The sequence below is a fragment of the Podarcis muralis genome, chromosome 13 (genome assembly GCF_964188315.1).
Source record: "Podarcis muralis chromosome 13, rPodMur119.hap1.1, whole genome shotgun sequence".
NCBI classification, from domain to species: Eukaryota; Metazoa; Chordata; class Lepidosauria; order Squamata; family Lacertidae; genus Podarcis; species Podarcis muralis.
The window spans coordinates 35,445,557-35,462,799 of record NC_135667.1 but is presented as its reverse complement, the minus strand read 5'-3'; the positions used below and the strand labels follow the sequence as shown (position 1 = coordinate 35,462,799).

Here is a 17,243-nt window from a genome sequence, read left to right as displayed (position 1 = left end):
TATTCATCACAACCTGTTTCTGTTTTGTCGGTTCTTATGAAAGGTTGCATTTTGATGTGTCCCTCTGCCCCAAACCATAGCTGTCAACTTTTCCCTTTTTTTAAGGGAAATTCCCTTATTCCAAATAGGTTTCCTTGCAAGAAAAGGTAAAAGTTGACAGCTATGCCCCAAACATGGGTGGTGCTATGGTTTAAACCACTGAGCCTCTTGGGCTTGCCGATCAGAAGGTCGGTGGTTCGAATCCCCGCAACGGAGTGAGCTCCCGTTCCTCTGTCCCAGCTCCTGCCAACCTAGCAGTTTGAAAGCACGCCAGTGCAAGTAGATAGATAGGTAGCACTGTGGCGGGAAGGTAAACGGCATTTCCGTGCACTCTGGTTTCCGTCACAGTGTCCCGTTGCGCCAGAAGCGGTGTAGTCATGCTGGCCCCATGACCCAGAAAGCTGTCTGTGGACAAACTCTGGCTCCCTTGGCCTGAAAGCGAGATGAGTGCCGCAACCCATAGTCGCCTTTGACTGGACTTAACCGCCCAGGGGTCCTTTACCCTTTTTAACCTTTAAAGCAGCTTCAATTGAAATTGAGAAAAAGAATGATCTCATTATCCCCTCTCATGTGTTGGGAGTAGTTGTCTGCCATAGACGACCCTAAGGTAAAACTACTTTTGCAGCTTGGGGAGGAAAAGTCATAGAATCATAGAGTTGGAATAGACCACAAGGGCCATCGAGTCCAACCCCCTGCCAAGCAGGGAGGAAAAGGCGGCAGTGACATAGCCCGCCATGTTGTTTTCTGAGTGAGAGCCAACAAAATGGCGACTTGGAAACCAAGAGATTGGTTCAAAATTGGTTCGAAACTTGGTTGGCTCGAAACTTGGTTCAAAGTTTTGCGAATTCTTTTTTATGTTGTCCTTCAGCTGTGGTGTGGTGAAGGCACAATGGATTAAATGGTTTAACACTGGGATTGGCCACTGATCTTTGACACCTGCCATGATTCTGTAGCAAAACTCTCTCTCTCTCTCTCTCTCTCTCTCTCTCTCTCTCTCTCTGTGTGTGTGTGTGTGTGTGTGTGTAGCAACTCAAAATATGTGAGGGTGAGCTGCCAATCTGGGTATATATTAGAGCACGGTTTCCCAAACTTGGGTCTCCAGCTGTTTCTGGACTACAGTTCCCATCATCCATGACCACTGGTCCTGCTAGCTAGCGATAATGGGAGTTGTAGTCCAAAAACAGCTAGAGACCCAAGCTTGGGGAAACCCTGTATTAGAGCGTTCTCTAGACTGACTCCTGTATCAAAGTCAACCCCCGCCAGTGTCGCCGACTCAGCACCACCTCAGAATGGTCACTTGGAATGAATGGCCCAGTGAACGGAAAGTAGATTGGGAGTCAAGAGAGAGAAAGAGGAAAGTCCCTTGTCAGAGTAGGAGATGCCACCTCAGAAGCCACCTGAAACATAGGTGGTTCTTAAAGCCTAGGAAAAGAAACATTTGGGTTAGTGAGATGGACAGGTAAAACAAAGAGGCCAACAGACATGAGACCTGGGGGAGAGCATTAAGTGCAATGTGTGAGGAACATGCCTTGAAGACAACTAAGAGAGGGAGGGGCTGCAATGCCTGGTGCTAACTGGTGTTGAGAGGGCTGGTTTTGGAAATCTGGACACCTCAGATGTTGGATGCTGAGAGAAATGTCCAGAAAAGGGCTGAGGCCAGATGTGCTTCTCTGCCACCTGCAAATCCAGACTCTTATCTCAGGGCCTTGGCTTTGATGAGTTGGGAGGTGGGGCAGGAACAGGCAGAATTCTCTGCCCCATAGACAACAAGGGTAGGCTCTTGGTTTTCCTACTGGGCACAGCCAATCCGGGGGCTTTGTACTACCTCCCAATCACAAGGCTCCGTGTTGCACACCTGCATTTCCTCCTGCGCCGAAAGAAGGCTCTGAAGCAGGAGCACCCACAGTAGCTCATTAGAATAAAGCCAAGGCCTAGGGCCCAGTCACACAGGAGAGTCATAATCAGATTTCCTTAAAAAAAAAAAAGCTTTAAAAAAAAAGCTGTAAAAAGAGGCAGGGGCACCTCTGAATTTGATCAGAGCAGTAGAGGTGTGTGGGGGATGCTTAACCATTCCTCCCCATACAGGGGCATAGTGCAGTGGTTGGCCAACACATCGGTGAGGGGTTGCTGTTCCCAGCTCCCCATTCTTCCCTGCCAATGGCCGGGGGTCTCTGGGCCCCAGCTTGGCCTGGCTGCCACTTGCCCAGCCAGTGCTTGCTTGCTAGGTGCACCCCCATACTGTGAGCGAGAGTGGATGGAGGGAGATGGGCAAGGGATTCACCTGGCAAGGGCCACTTCGGTCAGCTGGGCTCCCCTCTGTGTGGGTGGGCAGGAGGTGCAGCACAGCCCCACTTGCCCCCAGGTGGGGAGTGGCTAAGCATACTGATTATTGTGGTTATTAGTTGTGCTCTGTGAGTGGAGCAGACGTAAGTTGGTCCTGTCTGTTCGTTTAAATGGGCCGGCGCTTAGTCCCATATACAGTCAAACTTCGCTTGTCAAACGTAATCCATTCAGGAAGCCCGTTTAACGACCGAAACGTTCAACAACCGAGGCGCAGCTTCCGATTGGTCACAAGAGCTTCCTGCACTCAAGCGGAAGCCGTGCCGGATGTTTGGGTTCCGAAAAAAGTTCGAAACCGGAGCATTTACTTCCAGGTTTTCATCGTTCGGGAGCCGAAATGTTCGAAAACAGTGCCGTTCAAGAACCAAGGTTTGACTATAAGTCAAACAGTATGAAGTCCACTTTCCCTGAACCAGCACTGGGACACAGCTCTCAACGCCAGGGTCTTATGGGAAGGATTAAGAAGTGGAGAGGTTGACAGAGACAGCGAACAAGAGGAGCAGACCTGCTGCAAGAGCTTGATTTACCAAGAGACAGGGCAAAGGGGTGGGCAGTTTCCCCTCCCCCTGAGACAGGAGCTAGTAGCTGTCGGTCAGCCGCTTAGTTTCAGATGGCTGGATCTTCATCATGGCTTTCTGGCCCTTGGCCTCGTACATGGCTCGTGTGCTTGCCCGCCGGAAGAAGCCGCACTATGAGGAAGCAGGGGGTCAAAGGTCAAGCACAACAAGGAAACAATGCACAATGGGTTGGGGAGATAACCAGCTCATGCGTTCCAGCCCCTTTGTTGCAAAGGATATAATTTTCAACATGCAGGCGGGATTGGTCTCAATTTTTTGCACCAGGAGTGGTAGTTTTGGGGGTTGCCAAATGCACACAATCTGGGGCTGCTGTGGGCTCCTCCGCAAGACTACAATTCCAAGGCAAAAAATACCAAGCAGAATTGATAAGAAGTGGGCTGACACCACTGAGAAAATGGCGAATCTGGTGCTGCAAGGATGCCACACGCGGTGGTCAGAACTTCAAGCGTGCCCTTGAATTCACCTGCATAGAACTAAAGGTCAACTTCCATGCTACCCTCTTAAGAAAGGTGCAGGTATATTCATGACCCATCTTGCCTGTAGTGATCTTCCGGAGGAGAGCTTTCCCCAGCAGCCAATACAGGCAGCCACAGTTGGAGAGCACTTCCAGGATTCACTTTCTATATTTTGTGCATCTTGGATGCTGAATTTGCGGCACACAAAGATACTAAGCCATAGGGAGGAGCAGGAAAACATCCTCTTGGGCGGTGGTTGTTTTCCTGTATTCAGTTGTCACTAGAGTAAATGAGATGCTTTTTGCCACTTCAGCTGGGCTGGTGAAACTCCCCACTTGAATATGGCCAGTTATTTCTGGGAGTTGGAATGCAACACAGCACTAGTGGAGACTTAGCTTTGGAAGTGCTCTGCAAGCCATGACTGCCTCCACATTTTTAATCTGCATTTGGTACTCTAGGAACAGGAGGTATGAATCCTTCCCCCCCCCCCTTTCTGGGAACCAATACAAGCAGAGGGAGGCTTGAAAACACACATTCCCCTCAATGACAAGGTAATGGTTGGAGTTGCTCTGGAAAAACGGGCCAATTTAGGCTTGCGCCCCGGGAAGGTCACTTTGGTACTGCTAACGCAGCAGTTTGACTTCACCCCCGGAGGTGCACTCCATTGTGTCTTGAGACAGACAGATGCCAACAACTAAGGGATTTCTGAAAAGGGTCAGGCACACAGGCACTACGCAGCATGCTCCAAGCATCAACGAAGTAAACGGCTTAAGAACAAGTTCAAATACCCGCTGGACATGTAAAGAAAAAGACGGTATCTATTATCATGTGGTGGGCATGTAAAATAATTTTAAAAAATTCTGGGAGATGATATATAATGAAATGAAAAAAATATTTTAAATAACTTTTGTTAAAAAACCAGAAGCCTTCTTATTAGGAATTACAGGTACCGAGATACCAAAGGACCAAAATAGACTGTTTATGCACACGACAACAACCTCATGGATGCTATTAGCCCAGAGATGGAAGGAAGAAACAACCCCGACCAGAGAAGAATGGCAAACCAAGTTGATGGACTATGCTGAAATGGCAAAATTAACTGGGAAGCTCAGAAATCAAGAGGACAAGAACTTTAAAAAAAAATGGGAAAAGTTTACAATCTATTTACAAGACCATTGTAAGCAGGTTCAAACACTAGCAGGATTTTAACCAGACTTGTAAACTAACGAAAGTATGGATAATTTGGAAGGATTAAACTTGGATAGTATTGATATGCAGTTGTAAATATTACCACTAGGACCCATGGAAGGGATGAGGGGAAGTCAAGATATTCAGAGCAATCTTGGTATTCGGATCTTGAATTTTGTTGTTGTATGTTTATATTTTTAAAAATCATATCTATCATCTGTCTATCTATCTGCATCTATCATCTATCTATCTATCTATCTATCATCTATCTATCTATCTATCTATCTATCTATCTATCATCTATCTATCTATCTATCATCTATCTATCTATCTATCTATCTATCTATCTATCTATCTATCTATCTATCTATCTATCTATCATCTATCTATATCTATCTATCTATCATCTATCTATCTATCTATCTATCTATCTATCTATCTATCTATCTATCTATCTAATCTATCATCTATCTATCATCTATCTATCTATCTATCATCTATCATCTATCTATCTCTCTCTCAATGAGTTGGTGAAGGACCGACCATAACATTGACTACTGTTATCATCTTATCCTGAGGTATGCACCAAAGGATCCCAAATACTCAGCTGATGCCTTGGTTAATCAGGTTCTAAATATAGTTCCCTCCCAGTCCAACTGGTTTCTCTATGGTGACAAAAAGGGCTATAGCAAGCATCCCACAGATACAATGAGCTGCTTGGCTGTTCTCCAATATTAACTGCACAAGCTAAATGAAGTCACCCAAGTCAGAGCAGATTACATTGCTTCTGGATAAAGCTGGGGCGGGAAGCAGTTAACTTCCTGCCTGGTCCATTTCAAACTGGCTTGGCTAGTTTGTTTGTTTTTTGTGTGAATGCCTGAACATTTTGTTCTCCAGCGAGGCCAGCCTGCCTATAGCATATTTATATCAGCCCCGAAAATACTGCTAAGGCATTTGAGCTTGCCACAGAAAATTATGTGGGTTGCTGCGTGTTTTCTTCTCTTTTGTGCGGCCCGGGTTGGCTTTGCAGAAGCAGTTTTGAGAGTGTCTCTCTACAAATATGGGGGCCAAGAGAGAGGAAAGGAAGGAGCTGCTGTTTCTAGCGTGTCACCCCTTGCTCCCAATTTCAAAACCCCCCCTCCTCTTCTCACCTTCCACAGCAGTAAGACGATGACGCCCAAAAGCAGAAGTCCGGCTGCTACGGCAACCAGCACCAGCCAGAGCTCAATCTCAGTTGGTTGCTCCTCGATCAGCTCAGAGTCGATGGTCACCGAGAACTGAAGGAAGGGGGGAAAAGGGGAGAGGTGGGTTTTCCTCAAGGGAGGAAGGGCAGAATGGAGGGGACACTGACTCAGTGCTGAAGTTTTCAACTCCCCCAAATGAGAGGTGTAACGTGACTTGGGAATTCGAATGGTATTTTGGTTTAAATGAGTATAATTTACTTTTGCTTGGTAAATAAAATGTGTGTCAAGCTGCACAGAAATCATTAAAAATGATTGCCAAGTACAGTGGTACCTCGGGGTAAGAACTTAATTTGTTCTGGAGGTCCGTTCTTAACCTGAAACTGTTCTTAACCTGAGGTACCACTTTAGCTAATGGGGCCTCCTGCTGCCACTGCTGCGCAATTTCTGTTCTTATCCTGAAGCAAAGTTCTTAACCCAAGGTACTATTTCTGGGTTAGCGGAGTCTGTAACCTGAAGTGTCTGTAACCTGAAGCGCCTGTAACCTGAGGTACCACTGTACTTGCAGTTATATGATGTACTGATATTATTATTTATTACTCTACAGTGGTACCTCAAGTTAAGTACTTAATTCGTTCCGGAGGTCTGTTCTTAACCTGAAACTGTTCTTAACCTGAAGCACCACTTTAGCTAATGGGGCCTCCTGCTGCCGCTGCACAATTTCTGTTCTCATCCTGAAGCAAAGTTCTTAACCCAAAGTACTATTTCTGGGTTAGCGGCGTCTGTAACCTGAAGCATCTGTAACCTGAAGCGTATGTAACCTGAAACGTATGTAACCTGAGGTACCACTGTACTGTTATTATTTAGCATTACCTGAATTTTCAGAAGGGGAAATTCATTGGTTTTCCCGAGAGCACTTCACGTGCTCCTTCGTCAAATGTTGATTTACCAAGCTGATTGTTGCCCAGTCATAAAAACAATGGCAGATTTGAATTCCTCACGCCCAAAAATATATTGCATCCCCACTGAAGAAATGTGCAAAAATTAAGTTTCACCCCCTAAAACGTCATCGACCTGGTGTGTGGAGATCAACATGGCCACACCTGAGGTAGAAAGTGGGGTTCAAATGCTCCCAGCTCAGGCCTCGTATTCTCATCTGGGTTGATTAATTCATCAGCAATGGGCAAAACATCCCATGCCTAGGCCTGAGTTTACAGATGGGGATGTGAGGGCAGCTTTGTTTGCTTTGAAAATAAATCGATTTCATTTGAATTAACAAAGCTGCTGCTCAAGAGGAACTGACGGAGTTTGCTAATTATGGGAGTTTAACTGGTAGAGAGAAAGGAACGGCGACTGGGAGGCCTTCCATTGGGATTGATAGTTGGACCTCGGGACTTTCTGAAGTTTCCTCACCCAACAAATCCAGTCTCACTCACCCACACAGTGTCGTTTTTCATGTTGATGGTGGAGGAGTTTGTCCTGAGAAACAGCGTGGCTTTCCCATCCACCTTCACACGGTCAAAGTTGTTGTAGTCCTACATTTCCATGGGGGGTGGATAGGAAAGAGCAAGCATATCAAAAAGCAGCAACATAAACTCTTTTTCCAATGTACTCCCACCCACTGAACACAGGAAGATGCCTTCGAATGAGAGACCCTTTCATTGAACATCCTGATTTGCTGACAAAGAGCTTACTTGGAGGTTAGATTACATTCTGCTTTTATCGAGAAATTTGTTTCGGTTTGTTTACAGGGCAGTTATACGGCGACCAGCATCTGTCCTGCATTCAACCCAATTTGCTTTTCTGAATCTTCCCATCCCATCATTCGTTCATCCCAGTCACTTTCCAAGCCACAACAAGTCTCAGTTTGTGTGTTTTTTCATAGTGGGTTTGTTGTACTAGGGAGAAGGGTGCCTTTTCACCCACTTTAAATTGCGCAAAGCGGACGTTCTGGAATGTTCCAGAACTGTCAGGGACCATGCTGAGGAGGGCTGCACTGAGGAAGAATGGTGGGAGTCTCCCCCTCCCCTGATCCTTAATCTTCCCAGGAGCAGGAGGACAGTATAGATTTGGAACAGTGGTTTGCAGAGGGGCATAGTTCAGAAGGCAGAAGCTGGGAAATACTGGATGGGGAACAGCTAGGAGAAGAAACATTGGGAGAGAGAGAGAGTTAACAGATTCATAGTCTCTGGACAGAATCCACCCGCCTCCCCCAAACTCCCGGAGAGCTCAGAAAATGTCAGAACAGAAAGCACAGAGGCTACAAACTCAGATTACAAAACATAGAAGTGACGTAGATTAATAGGGATGGGGGGGGGGAGTGTGATCCTTAATCCACCCGCCATTTCTAGGAGATGGGCTCTTTGTTCTCTCGTTGTGATTATTAAACATTATAACTTGTAAGACGTTCCTTCCGTTTGATCTCTTTTCAACTGCCATGGGGGGAGGAAGCTGATTCCCCGAAGTCTGACAAGAACATTCCCTCTCTCGTCAACCAGAGAAAATCCTTGCGAGGGGACAAAACGAGTGTCTACCTCGATGAACGTGCTGTTCCAGACCCGGGCACGAACGATCACGTTTGTCACATCTGCAGCATCCCACAAGGGGCACTCGAACCAGATACAGCGACATGTTCCTTTGGAACAGCTCTGGAATCAAAGGAAGGGGGGGGGATAGATATTTCAGACAGGTGACAATCCCAGCCCTACCAGGAGATGACAGCGGGGGTTGGACCTGGGAACATTACCATTGAGCTACAGCCCAGGAAAACTACAAGTCTCTCCACACCACCAGGGACACTTTTGTACATCTCTCTTAGGTTCCCCCCCCTTTCTTCCTAAACCAAATGCAATAGCTCAGATGGTAGAGGTTGAGACTCTTAATCTCAGGGTCAGGGGTGTGAGCCTTACACTGGGGAAAAGATTCCTGCATTGCAGGGGGTTGGACTAGATGACTCTTGTGTTCCTTCCCAACTCTACAATTCTATGTGAAGTGTAGGTGGGTTCCCACAAGGCAACACACAGAGATAACAGCAAGAACCTTTATTGAACTAACAGAACTGGACAACAGGGGCAAAGCGACTGCTTATATACATTCCTGAAGGCCTGGGCCACTCCCACTCCCAACGTGATTGGCTGTCTAAGCTTCCAAGCTGCGAATCATGACTCAGAGTTTAAGGGCCAATGGCAGAGGCCCAAATCCTGAAATGTTCTGTGATTGGATATAATGTATTGAATGGGAACAGAGGGGCTCAGAATCCTTAGTCCAGACTCAAGCTCAGGGAAACACAGGCCCCCACCAAATACATAACACTATGATTCTATGATCTGGAGGTATGGTGCAGGAATAAATGGCCGATTATTAATTTGGAGGCCTTTCTATAGGCACAATCTGAAACATTTGCATTTTTTTTCCAGCTGCCCTATAGGACATGGGGATATAGTCCAATTGAAGATTATATCTGAAAATAGTCCAGAGGTAAAAAGGGTGCCCAGATCCCTAGAACTACTAAGCTTTCCCTGCCTGAAAAAATATACCACTCCCATCCAACCATTCACTGGCGAGGTTTGGATTATCATAACTTGATTTAATAAGCTCTGATCTGACAAAGATTTGTGCCCGTGGATCATAGCTGTGAACTTTTCCCTTTTCTTGTGAGGAATCCTATTCAGAATAAGGGAATTTCCCTTTAAAAAAGGGAAAAGTTGACAGCTATGCCATGGATGCAGCTGACTCACCCCTCCCTTCATGCTGGCTGAGCAAACAAACCAGGAAGTCTTCAGCTAACCATGGTTTCTTGTATTGCCCAAATGAGGAAACAATGGTTAATGGCTCCAGAATATGAAGGCTTGTTTCTGAAGCTGTTTAACCATAGTTTCCAGGTTGGGACATACCTGCTCCTGAAAAGCCCTCCTGAGCAGAAGTGGAAATGACACAAGATGGACAAAATGCTCACCAGTAACGTTTCTGACTTGGCTTTCTTGGAAGCTGGCAAGGTGACAGGAAGCTCACGCTTCGGAGATGCTTGCAGATCGCGTTTCCTCCGTGCTGAGGTCCTGCTCCAGTCGTGTAGCTGGGAAAGGAGAAGAACTGGTCAGCTTTCTCTTCCTGAAAAAGCATGTGCTCAAGAAGACTATCCTCTCTTGTCGCACCAGTGCGACACACAACACCACTTAAGAACCACTGATATAGGTAGTAAAGGTAAAGGATCCTTGGACGGCTAAGTCCAGTCAAAGGTGACTATGGGATTGCGGCGCTCATCTCACGTTCAGGCCGAGGGAGCCGGCGTTTGTCCACAGACAGCTTTCCTGGTCATGTGGCTAAACTGGTTCTGGCACAACTAAACTGACTAAACTGGTTCTAAACTGGCATGACTAAACTGGTTCTGGCACAACAGAACACCGTGACGGAAACCAGAGCTCACGGAAATGCCGTTTACCTTCCCGCCACAGCAGTATCTATTTATCTACTTGCACTAGTGTGCTTTAGAACTGCTAGGTTGGCAGGAGCTGGTACAGAGCAATGGGAGCTCACCCCGTTGTGGGGATTCGAACCGCCGACCTTCCAATCAGCAAGCCCAAGAGGCTCAGTGGTTTAGACCACAGCGCCACCTGCATCCCAGGTATAGTTCGTAGAAATAGCTACACACAGTACATGGTGGCAGCTCAAGCGCATTGAAAAGGGTACAAAGAAAAAGGAGTAAATGGAGAGAGAGAGAGAATGCAAAAGGGAGAAAGGGCTCGCGCTGGAGATCAGACTTACTGTGAGGTTGCGGTTGTTGATGACCTCCCCAGGGGGTACGCAGAGCCGACTCTCGTTCCCACTCCTTTTCACCAGGATCTGAGTTGGGTACAGCAGCCATTTTCCGTTGCTGGCCTCATAAGGCCATTCAAAGCCTAGTGTGATTGTTCCTGAGGATCCTAAAGACTCGCCTTTCGTGGTCACCTGAAAGTCAAAGGCAAGGTGACAAGATGAATGGACTATCTGGAAATGGCAAAACTGACAGCCAAAATAAGAGATAAAAGAGCCAAACATATTTGGGAAGACAAGGTGTAATAAATCAGTGCCAATACAACAGTTTCAAAGTCAAGGTATAAGAGCATATAGGAATTTGCCTTATACTGAGTTGGTGAATCCAGTTCAGTCCAGGCTGACTGGCAACCATTTTCCAGGTTTTCAGATTGAGGTCTATCCTATCCCTACCTGGAGATGTCAAGGATTATTATTATTTTATTACTATTTATTAAATTTATATACCGCCCTATATAGGTTGCAGGGCGGTTCACAGAACCTGCATGCAGGACTGATACTCAACCACTGAGCTATTGCCCTTCCTAAAAGTATTTTGAAAGAACCAGATTTGGGGGGAAATGTCAAGAATCCATTTCAACCAATCAGTTTACCCTTCTGTTTCAGGCACAAATAGGAAGGGAAAGAGATCTTTTCAAATATTTGGCTTAACATTTTGCACTGGGAGAAATCAGCGGCGTAGCGTGGGTTGTCAGCACCCGGGGCAAGGCAAGTAATTTGCGCCCCCTAACCCCTAACCTGCCGCCACTGCCAGCTTCTTCTTGCTGCTGCCTGGGCTGGGGTATTTACGGTAAGATAGCCACGGCGGCGGCGGCGGGTCCGTGTCAGGTGATCTGAGGCGAGTTGCCGCTGGCGCTGCCGCCCAAACGACGCCGCTTGCCCGGAGGAGGAGGGCAGAGAGGCGAGGAAAATGCAACATGGCCCAGCAGCTGCAGCAGCAGCAGCGGTGGCGGGGCTGTGAGGAGGGGCTGCCTGGCGCGCCCTCCGCGGCCCTGACGCACGGGGACCGCGGCGAGCGCTGAGAGCCGCTGCCAGCTCGTCGGTTCCACGAGACATGGGGCTCTGCTACAGCCTGTGCCCGAGGCTCTTCGGCGACTCCGGAGGTGGCGAGCGCCCCCCCCCCCCAGATGTTGCGCCCGGTGCGGCCGGCGCCCCCTGCACCCCCCCACGCTACGCCACTGGGAGAAATAAGCCGACACACATGCCCTTCAGGAACCCTCTGTCTTGGGCTTGTACTCTCAACTCTACAAATTAACAAATCGCATTGGGATGGATTCAATCCTAGATTGTGTCTTAGTTGCTTTCTAGACAAGGTATCAATGGCCCCGTATGGAATCCAGCTCAAGTAAACAAGCCCATGTGGGTTTTAACCATGAAGCAATTCTGGGATACCTCAGTTGGCAGAACATGGGATTTGAGGACTAGATGATCCTTGTGGTCCCTTCAAACTTTATGATTCTATGCTTCAATTTTTAAGAGTATTAGCCTCACCTCTCAAGGAATATCCTTACCTGGAAGTCAAATTTGATGGGACTGCCTACGTCTTCCTCATGCTTCATGGCTGACTCGCCCATGACTGTCCCACTGAAATGCGTCTGGAGCCAACGGTTGACTCTGCCACAGAGAGAGGAACACAGTGAGAGGTGAGAAGGATGGAAAAGTTTACAAAGTGAGGAACCGGGCTGTGTTCACAAATTGGATGAGCGGGCCACACTTTCCTAATTTAGTCAATGGGAAGTGTAACCTACTAGAATTCATTTAGGAAATGTCTGCAATGTAGATTTATACGGCTGTCAGGCCTACTTGACTATCAAATCTGCTAATCGTGGAATCCTGGGAACTCAAGCAATTTCATAAAACAATATGGGGAACTATGAGAGTCAAGGGTAGACTCCCAGTACGTTTCCGAGCACAATTCAAAGTATTGGTGCTGACCTTTAAAGCCCTAAATGGCCTCGGCCCAGTATTCCTGAAGGAGCGTCTCCACCCCCATCGTTCAACCCAGATACTGAGGTCCAGCGCCGAGGGCCTTCTGGCAATTCCCTCTCTGCAGGGAACCAGGCAGAGGGCCTTCTCGGTAGTGGAACCCGCCCTGTGGAACACCCCCCCCCCATCAGATGTCAAGGAAATAAACAGCTATCTGACTTTTAGAAGACATCTGAAGGCAACCGTGTTTAGGGAAGTTTTTAATGTTTGATGTTTTAAATATTCTGTTGGGAGCTGCCCAGAGTGGCAGAGGGCCTTCTTGGTAGTGGCATCCTCCCTGTGGAACATCCTCTCATCCGATGTCAAGGGAGTTGAAGAACTACACAACTTGTGTGTGTGTGTGTGTGTGTGTGTGTGTGTGTGTGTGTCCAAAGTTTGATGGCATGGGTCATCGTGGCAGTCTGGAAGCTCCCTGGGTTTGTTATGAGGAGGGAGAGGTCTCAGCATAACACACATCCCACTTTACAATCTCATCTTGAGAGGCATTTGTATACAGTCAAACGTTGGTTCCCGAATGCCTCCATTATTGTATGTTTTGGCTCCTGAACGCCAAAAACCCAGAAGTAACTGCTACGGTTTTCAAAACATTTTTGGAAGCCGAACGTCCGACGTGGCTTCCATTTTGAGTTTCCCTATTGTATTGAGGTTTCCGCTTTCAGTTTTCGGTTGTTGAATGTTTTGGAAGTCGAACGGTCTTCCAGAATAGAATACGTTCCAGAACCAAGATTTGATTGTATCACTTCTTTTTTAAACCCACGTCAAACATCGCGGTGGATACGCACATGCTCAATGAAGCATCAATGGTGTAGTCTACCAACAGGACTGCCGACACGGGTGCGAGATCTTCTTGATAGCTGATCCTATTAGGGACAGGACATTGTTCAGAGAGGTCAGTCGCAGCCTCTAAGATGGGATGCTTAACAGTCAACAAATACAGCGCCCCTTCCCTCCTCAGTAGAGTCATGCGAGAAGCCCTAGGCCATGTGGGGTGAGTCCACACAGAGGTCCCTACCCACACCAGTCCTTCTAGGGTTGGCCCAAGACTTTGCGGCACCAGAGGCAAACCACAAAATGGTGTCCTACCCACCAGGGAAGAAGGAGTGAGTGAAGAGCTACATTGGGAACAAGTCGGGGAATCAACTCAACCTTGCCAGATGTTTGGAGTGGGACTCAAAGGTTGTTGCAGGGAAAGAGACCCACCCTGAATCATGTCAGGTGGGTGCAGACCCCAGGAGACCCCAGAGGACACCCCCTGTCATTTGGGAGAAGACCGGCAGCACCTCCTATTCTCCAATTATCTGCTGTATTTTGGGAGGTGACAGATCCAGCCTCCAAGGAGTGCACCAAAGCCGTCGCTGCCACCACAGCAATGGAGCAACAGTGGGTGACGCGTTCCTTGTGTGGCTCATGTGGATTTTGCCGTCCAAGGCGGTTGCCTCACCTTGCCACATGGGTGGACCGGCCCTGCAGCCCTTCAGTCAATACCCAAGTAAAAGGTAAAGATGAAGGTAAAGGACCCCTGGATAGTTAAGTCCAGTCAAAGGCATCTATGGGGTGGTGCCGCTCATTTCGATTTCAGGCCAAGGAAGCTGGCGTTTGTCCACAGACAGCTTTCCAGGTCATGTGGCCAGCAGGACTAAACCGATTCTGGTGCAACGGAACACTGTGACGTAAACCAGAGCGCATGGAAACGCTGTTTACCTTCCCACCGCAGCGGTACCTATTTATCTACTTGCACTGGTGTGCTTTCAAACTGCTATACCAAAGTACACTAGTACTGACTGTGCTTCCTGGTGCATATTCCCATTTCCAACCGCAACTATTTAGCCCCGGGGAGAAGACTCACGTGGAAGGCTCCACCTGCACGGTGACATCTTGAGTGTTTAGCGTAACTCCAGTAACTTCAAACGTGATAGTCAGCTCTGCCTGGAAAGGAGGCAAGAGTGCACAACCTGGTTACCCAGCATGCTTTGCTGCAGGTTGCAGAAGCAAATCAGAAGAACCAGCATTTCAACTACTGGTCAAATAAGGGGATATAAACCTAACACTGCAGCAGCAACACCCTACATATGGAACTCCCTCTTAGAAGATATTCATTTATCTCCCTCCACCCTGCCCTCAGCAGCACTCTTTAAATATAAAAGGAAAATGTTTTTATTTTACCTATTGTGTGGTATAGTACTCTGTTACACTGATGGGTGATACTTTGATGGGATTTGATAGGTTTTTAACTACAGTAGTGCCCCGTAAGATGAATGCCTCGCAAGACGAAAAACCCGCTAGACGAAAGGGTTTTCCGTTTTTCGATGCGCTTCGCAAGACGATTTTCCCTATGGGCTTGCTTCACAAGGCGGAAACGTCTTGCGAGTCTTGCGATTTTTTTTGCTCCCCCCCTTTTCTAAGCCGCTAAGCCGCTAATAGCCTTTTAGCCGCTAAGCCGCTAAGCCTTTAATAGCCGCTAAGCCACTAATAGCCTTTTAGCCGCTAAGCCCTAAGCCTTTAATAGCCGCTAAGCCGCTAATAGCCTTTTAGCCGCTAAGCCGCTAAGCCTTTAATAGCCGCTAAGCCGCTGAACCGCTAATAGCGCTAATCCGCTAAGCCGCTAATAGGGTTGCTTCGCGAGACGAAAAAACCGCTAGACGAAGAGACTCGCGGAACCGATTCTTTTCGTCTTGCGAGGCACCACTGTATTGTGCTTTTTTAATCGGATGGGTAAGGTGCAAAAATGTTGCATGAACAAACAAAAACCATTCCTTTAAAAAAACCCAAACATAAATAAATAAGAATAAAAATGTGCACCCCACCACCGAGACCATTCCATTGTAAGTCTCCAACCTCCCAAAATTTCAACACCTCTTGCGATGGTTTGAGCCCTTTCCGTTTTAGCAGTACAAATTCTACAAACACCTTCCATATCTCCTCAAAATTGTTTCTTCTGCATATTCCCCGCCTACGAAGATCATTCCTGAGGAATAATTACATGTGATCTGACTCTGGTACCGTATGTCTGCTCTCCCTCAATGGCACACTGGGGCTGTCTACACACGATACATTTAAAAGACAAGAATCCTCCCGCCGAGAATCCTGAAAATTGTAGTTTACCTCAGAATATATGAACACCCATACCATACATTGAGAAAATATTGAACACCCATTTAGAATACAGGGCTTTCTACTCCAGGGATTCTAAGAAACGTAGTTTACCCCTCACAGAACTATGATTCCCCAGCCCCCTTAGCAAACGACAGTTCCTGGGATTCTCTGTGTGTGCGAGAGAGCGCTTTAAATGTGAATGCAGGCTGGGAGCAGGTCAAAGGTTCCAGTGTTTTGTTATTTCCAAGTCCCAAGGGTCACTAAGGGGGCCAAGGCCTGAACACATCTTTTGTGCTGGATGAGATGTCACAGTTTGAGTCTCCCACTTCAGAACCCTCACCTTTCTGAAACACCTGGACCCAAAACAACTCACCCGCTGGTCCATTTTGAAAGGGTTGCCGAGCTCACATATCACCGTCTCCTCGAACCTGCAGGTGCCGCTCTGAAGAAAGAAAAGGCCACCTTGCTGAATATTGCCTTATTTCGTCAGCGTTTCGACACTTCTATACAAAAGCAGACTCGATGTGGTGCAGCAAATGTTGCGCTCAGACAGGGGCAACTTCCACCAGCCCCATTGTCGGGAGTCTAGTTCCCGGCTTGATAACACAGTGAGCATAGTTAATTGAAAAGGATGCTTTATTCTCAAAACAAACTGATAGCTCCGGTCGGCTTTAACACAGCCTCCGCCATCATCAATCAAGATGACCCTTCTGAAGACTGCTTCCGGCGTGACCAGAAGCAACTGAACTTTCACTTCATACGTCTTTTGTTTTGCTTCCTATCTTGCAGCCCTCCCATTCAGCGAGACCTCGGACTCAGTGGGTCAGCTCCCGCCTCTTCCCCATTCTCTGAGAGGCTGTCTATTTCCCACCTGTTTGTTCTTTGAATGCGTTCTAGCCTGCTCTCAGTCATTCCCTTATCAGCTGGCATTCCAAGGGGGTCGGGGTGTTGGCACTAGCCGCTGCTCATCCTGCATGGCTGTTAACCCTCTCTGTTCCTGGCTGCTTTCTTCAGCTGGCTGCAAACCGTTCCTGGGAGCTGGCTCATTCATGACTCCCATCAAGCCGTGGTCAAAGTTTATGGGGCAACATATGGAAGGTCCAAGGTTTTCCCCACTTACCCCAATCCAAATCCTCCTTCCCAGTCCTTGGATGGCCTTAGACAGGTTGCCAGATGAACCTACCTAACAACTGAATACTATTATTCTATACCATTCACCACTGGTCCTGTTAGCCAGGGATGATGGAAGTTGTAGTCCCAAAACATATGGAGGGCCGAGTTTGCCTATTGCCTATGCCTGGTGTAGTGGTTTGGAGTTACTCGTGCGTGAGCCGACCCCGTTTGGGTGCTTGGTTGCCTGGTTAAACCCTTCGGACTGCACAGCCCATCTCCGCTTGACTGCCTCAGCCACTGGCAGAATCTGTCTGTGGGCGTTTCTTAAACCTCTGCCAGCATAAAAGCTGTTTGACACCTAATCATCTCCGCCTCTCCTTGCGCGGGAGTCTCCTGCGCAGGGTGGGCGTGGGTAGCGGAGTGCCTGGGCTCTCTTCACTGACTTCCAGGGAAGAATCCCG

The 17,243-nt window shown here is 47.7% G+C and overlaps 1 protein-coding gene across 2 annotated transcripts in view; it reads right to left on the bottom strand.

Annotated features, from left to right (window-relative positions):
* The window catches only part of ITGA3 (integrin subunit alpha 3), a 98,507-nt gene that overhangs the window by 5,708 nt on the left and 75,556 nt on the right, over positions 1 to 17,243 (bottom strand). Inside the window, exons 16-25 of one of the 2 annotated variants that reach the window (XR_013390438.1) lie at positions 16,043 to 16,111; positions 14,423 to 14,502; positions 13,359 to 13,436; positions 12,102 to 12,204; positions 10,543 to 10,725; positions 9,737 to 9,853; positions 8,316 to 8,429; positions 7,218 to 7,316; positions 5,752 to 5,877; positions 2,907 to 3,068 (exon numbers count right to left, since the gene is read on the bottom strand). Coding sequence is in view for 1 of the 2 variants with exons in the window: in XM_077917366.1 (XP_077773492.1) it covers positions 5,752 to 5,877; positions 7,218 to 7,316; positions 8,316 to 8,429; positions 9,737 to 9,853; positions 10,543 to 10,725; positions 12,102 to 12,204; positions 13,359 to 13,436; positions 14,423 to 14,502; positions 16,043 to 16,111 (969 nt within the window). In the remaining variant the exon portion in view is untranslated. The remainder of the gene's footprint in view (positions 1 to 2,906; positions 3,069 to 5,751; positions 5,878 to 7,217; positions 7,317 to 8,315; positions 8,430 to 9,736; positions 9,854 to 10,542; positions 10,726 to 12,101; positions 12,205 to 13,358; positions 13,437 to 14,422; positions 14,503 to 16,042; positions 16,112 to 17,243) is intronic. The other variant, XM_077917366.1, reaches the window with a different exon arrangement.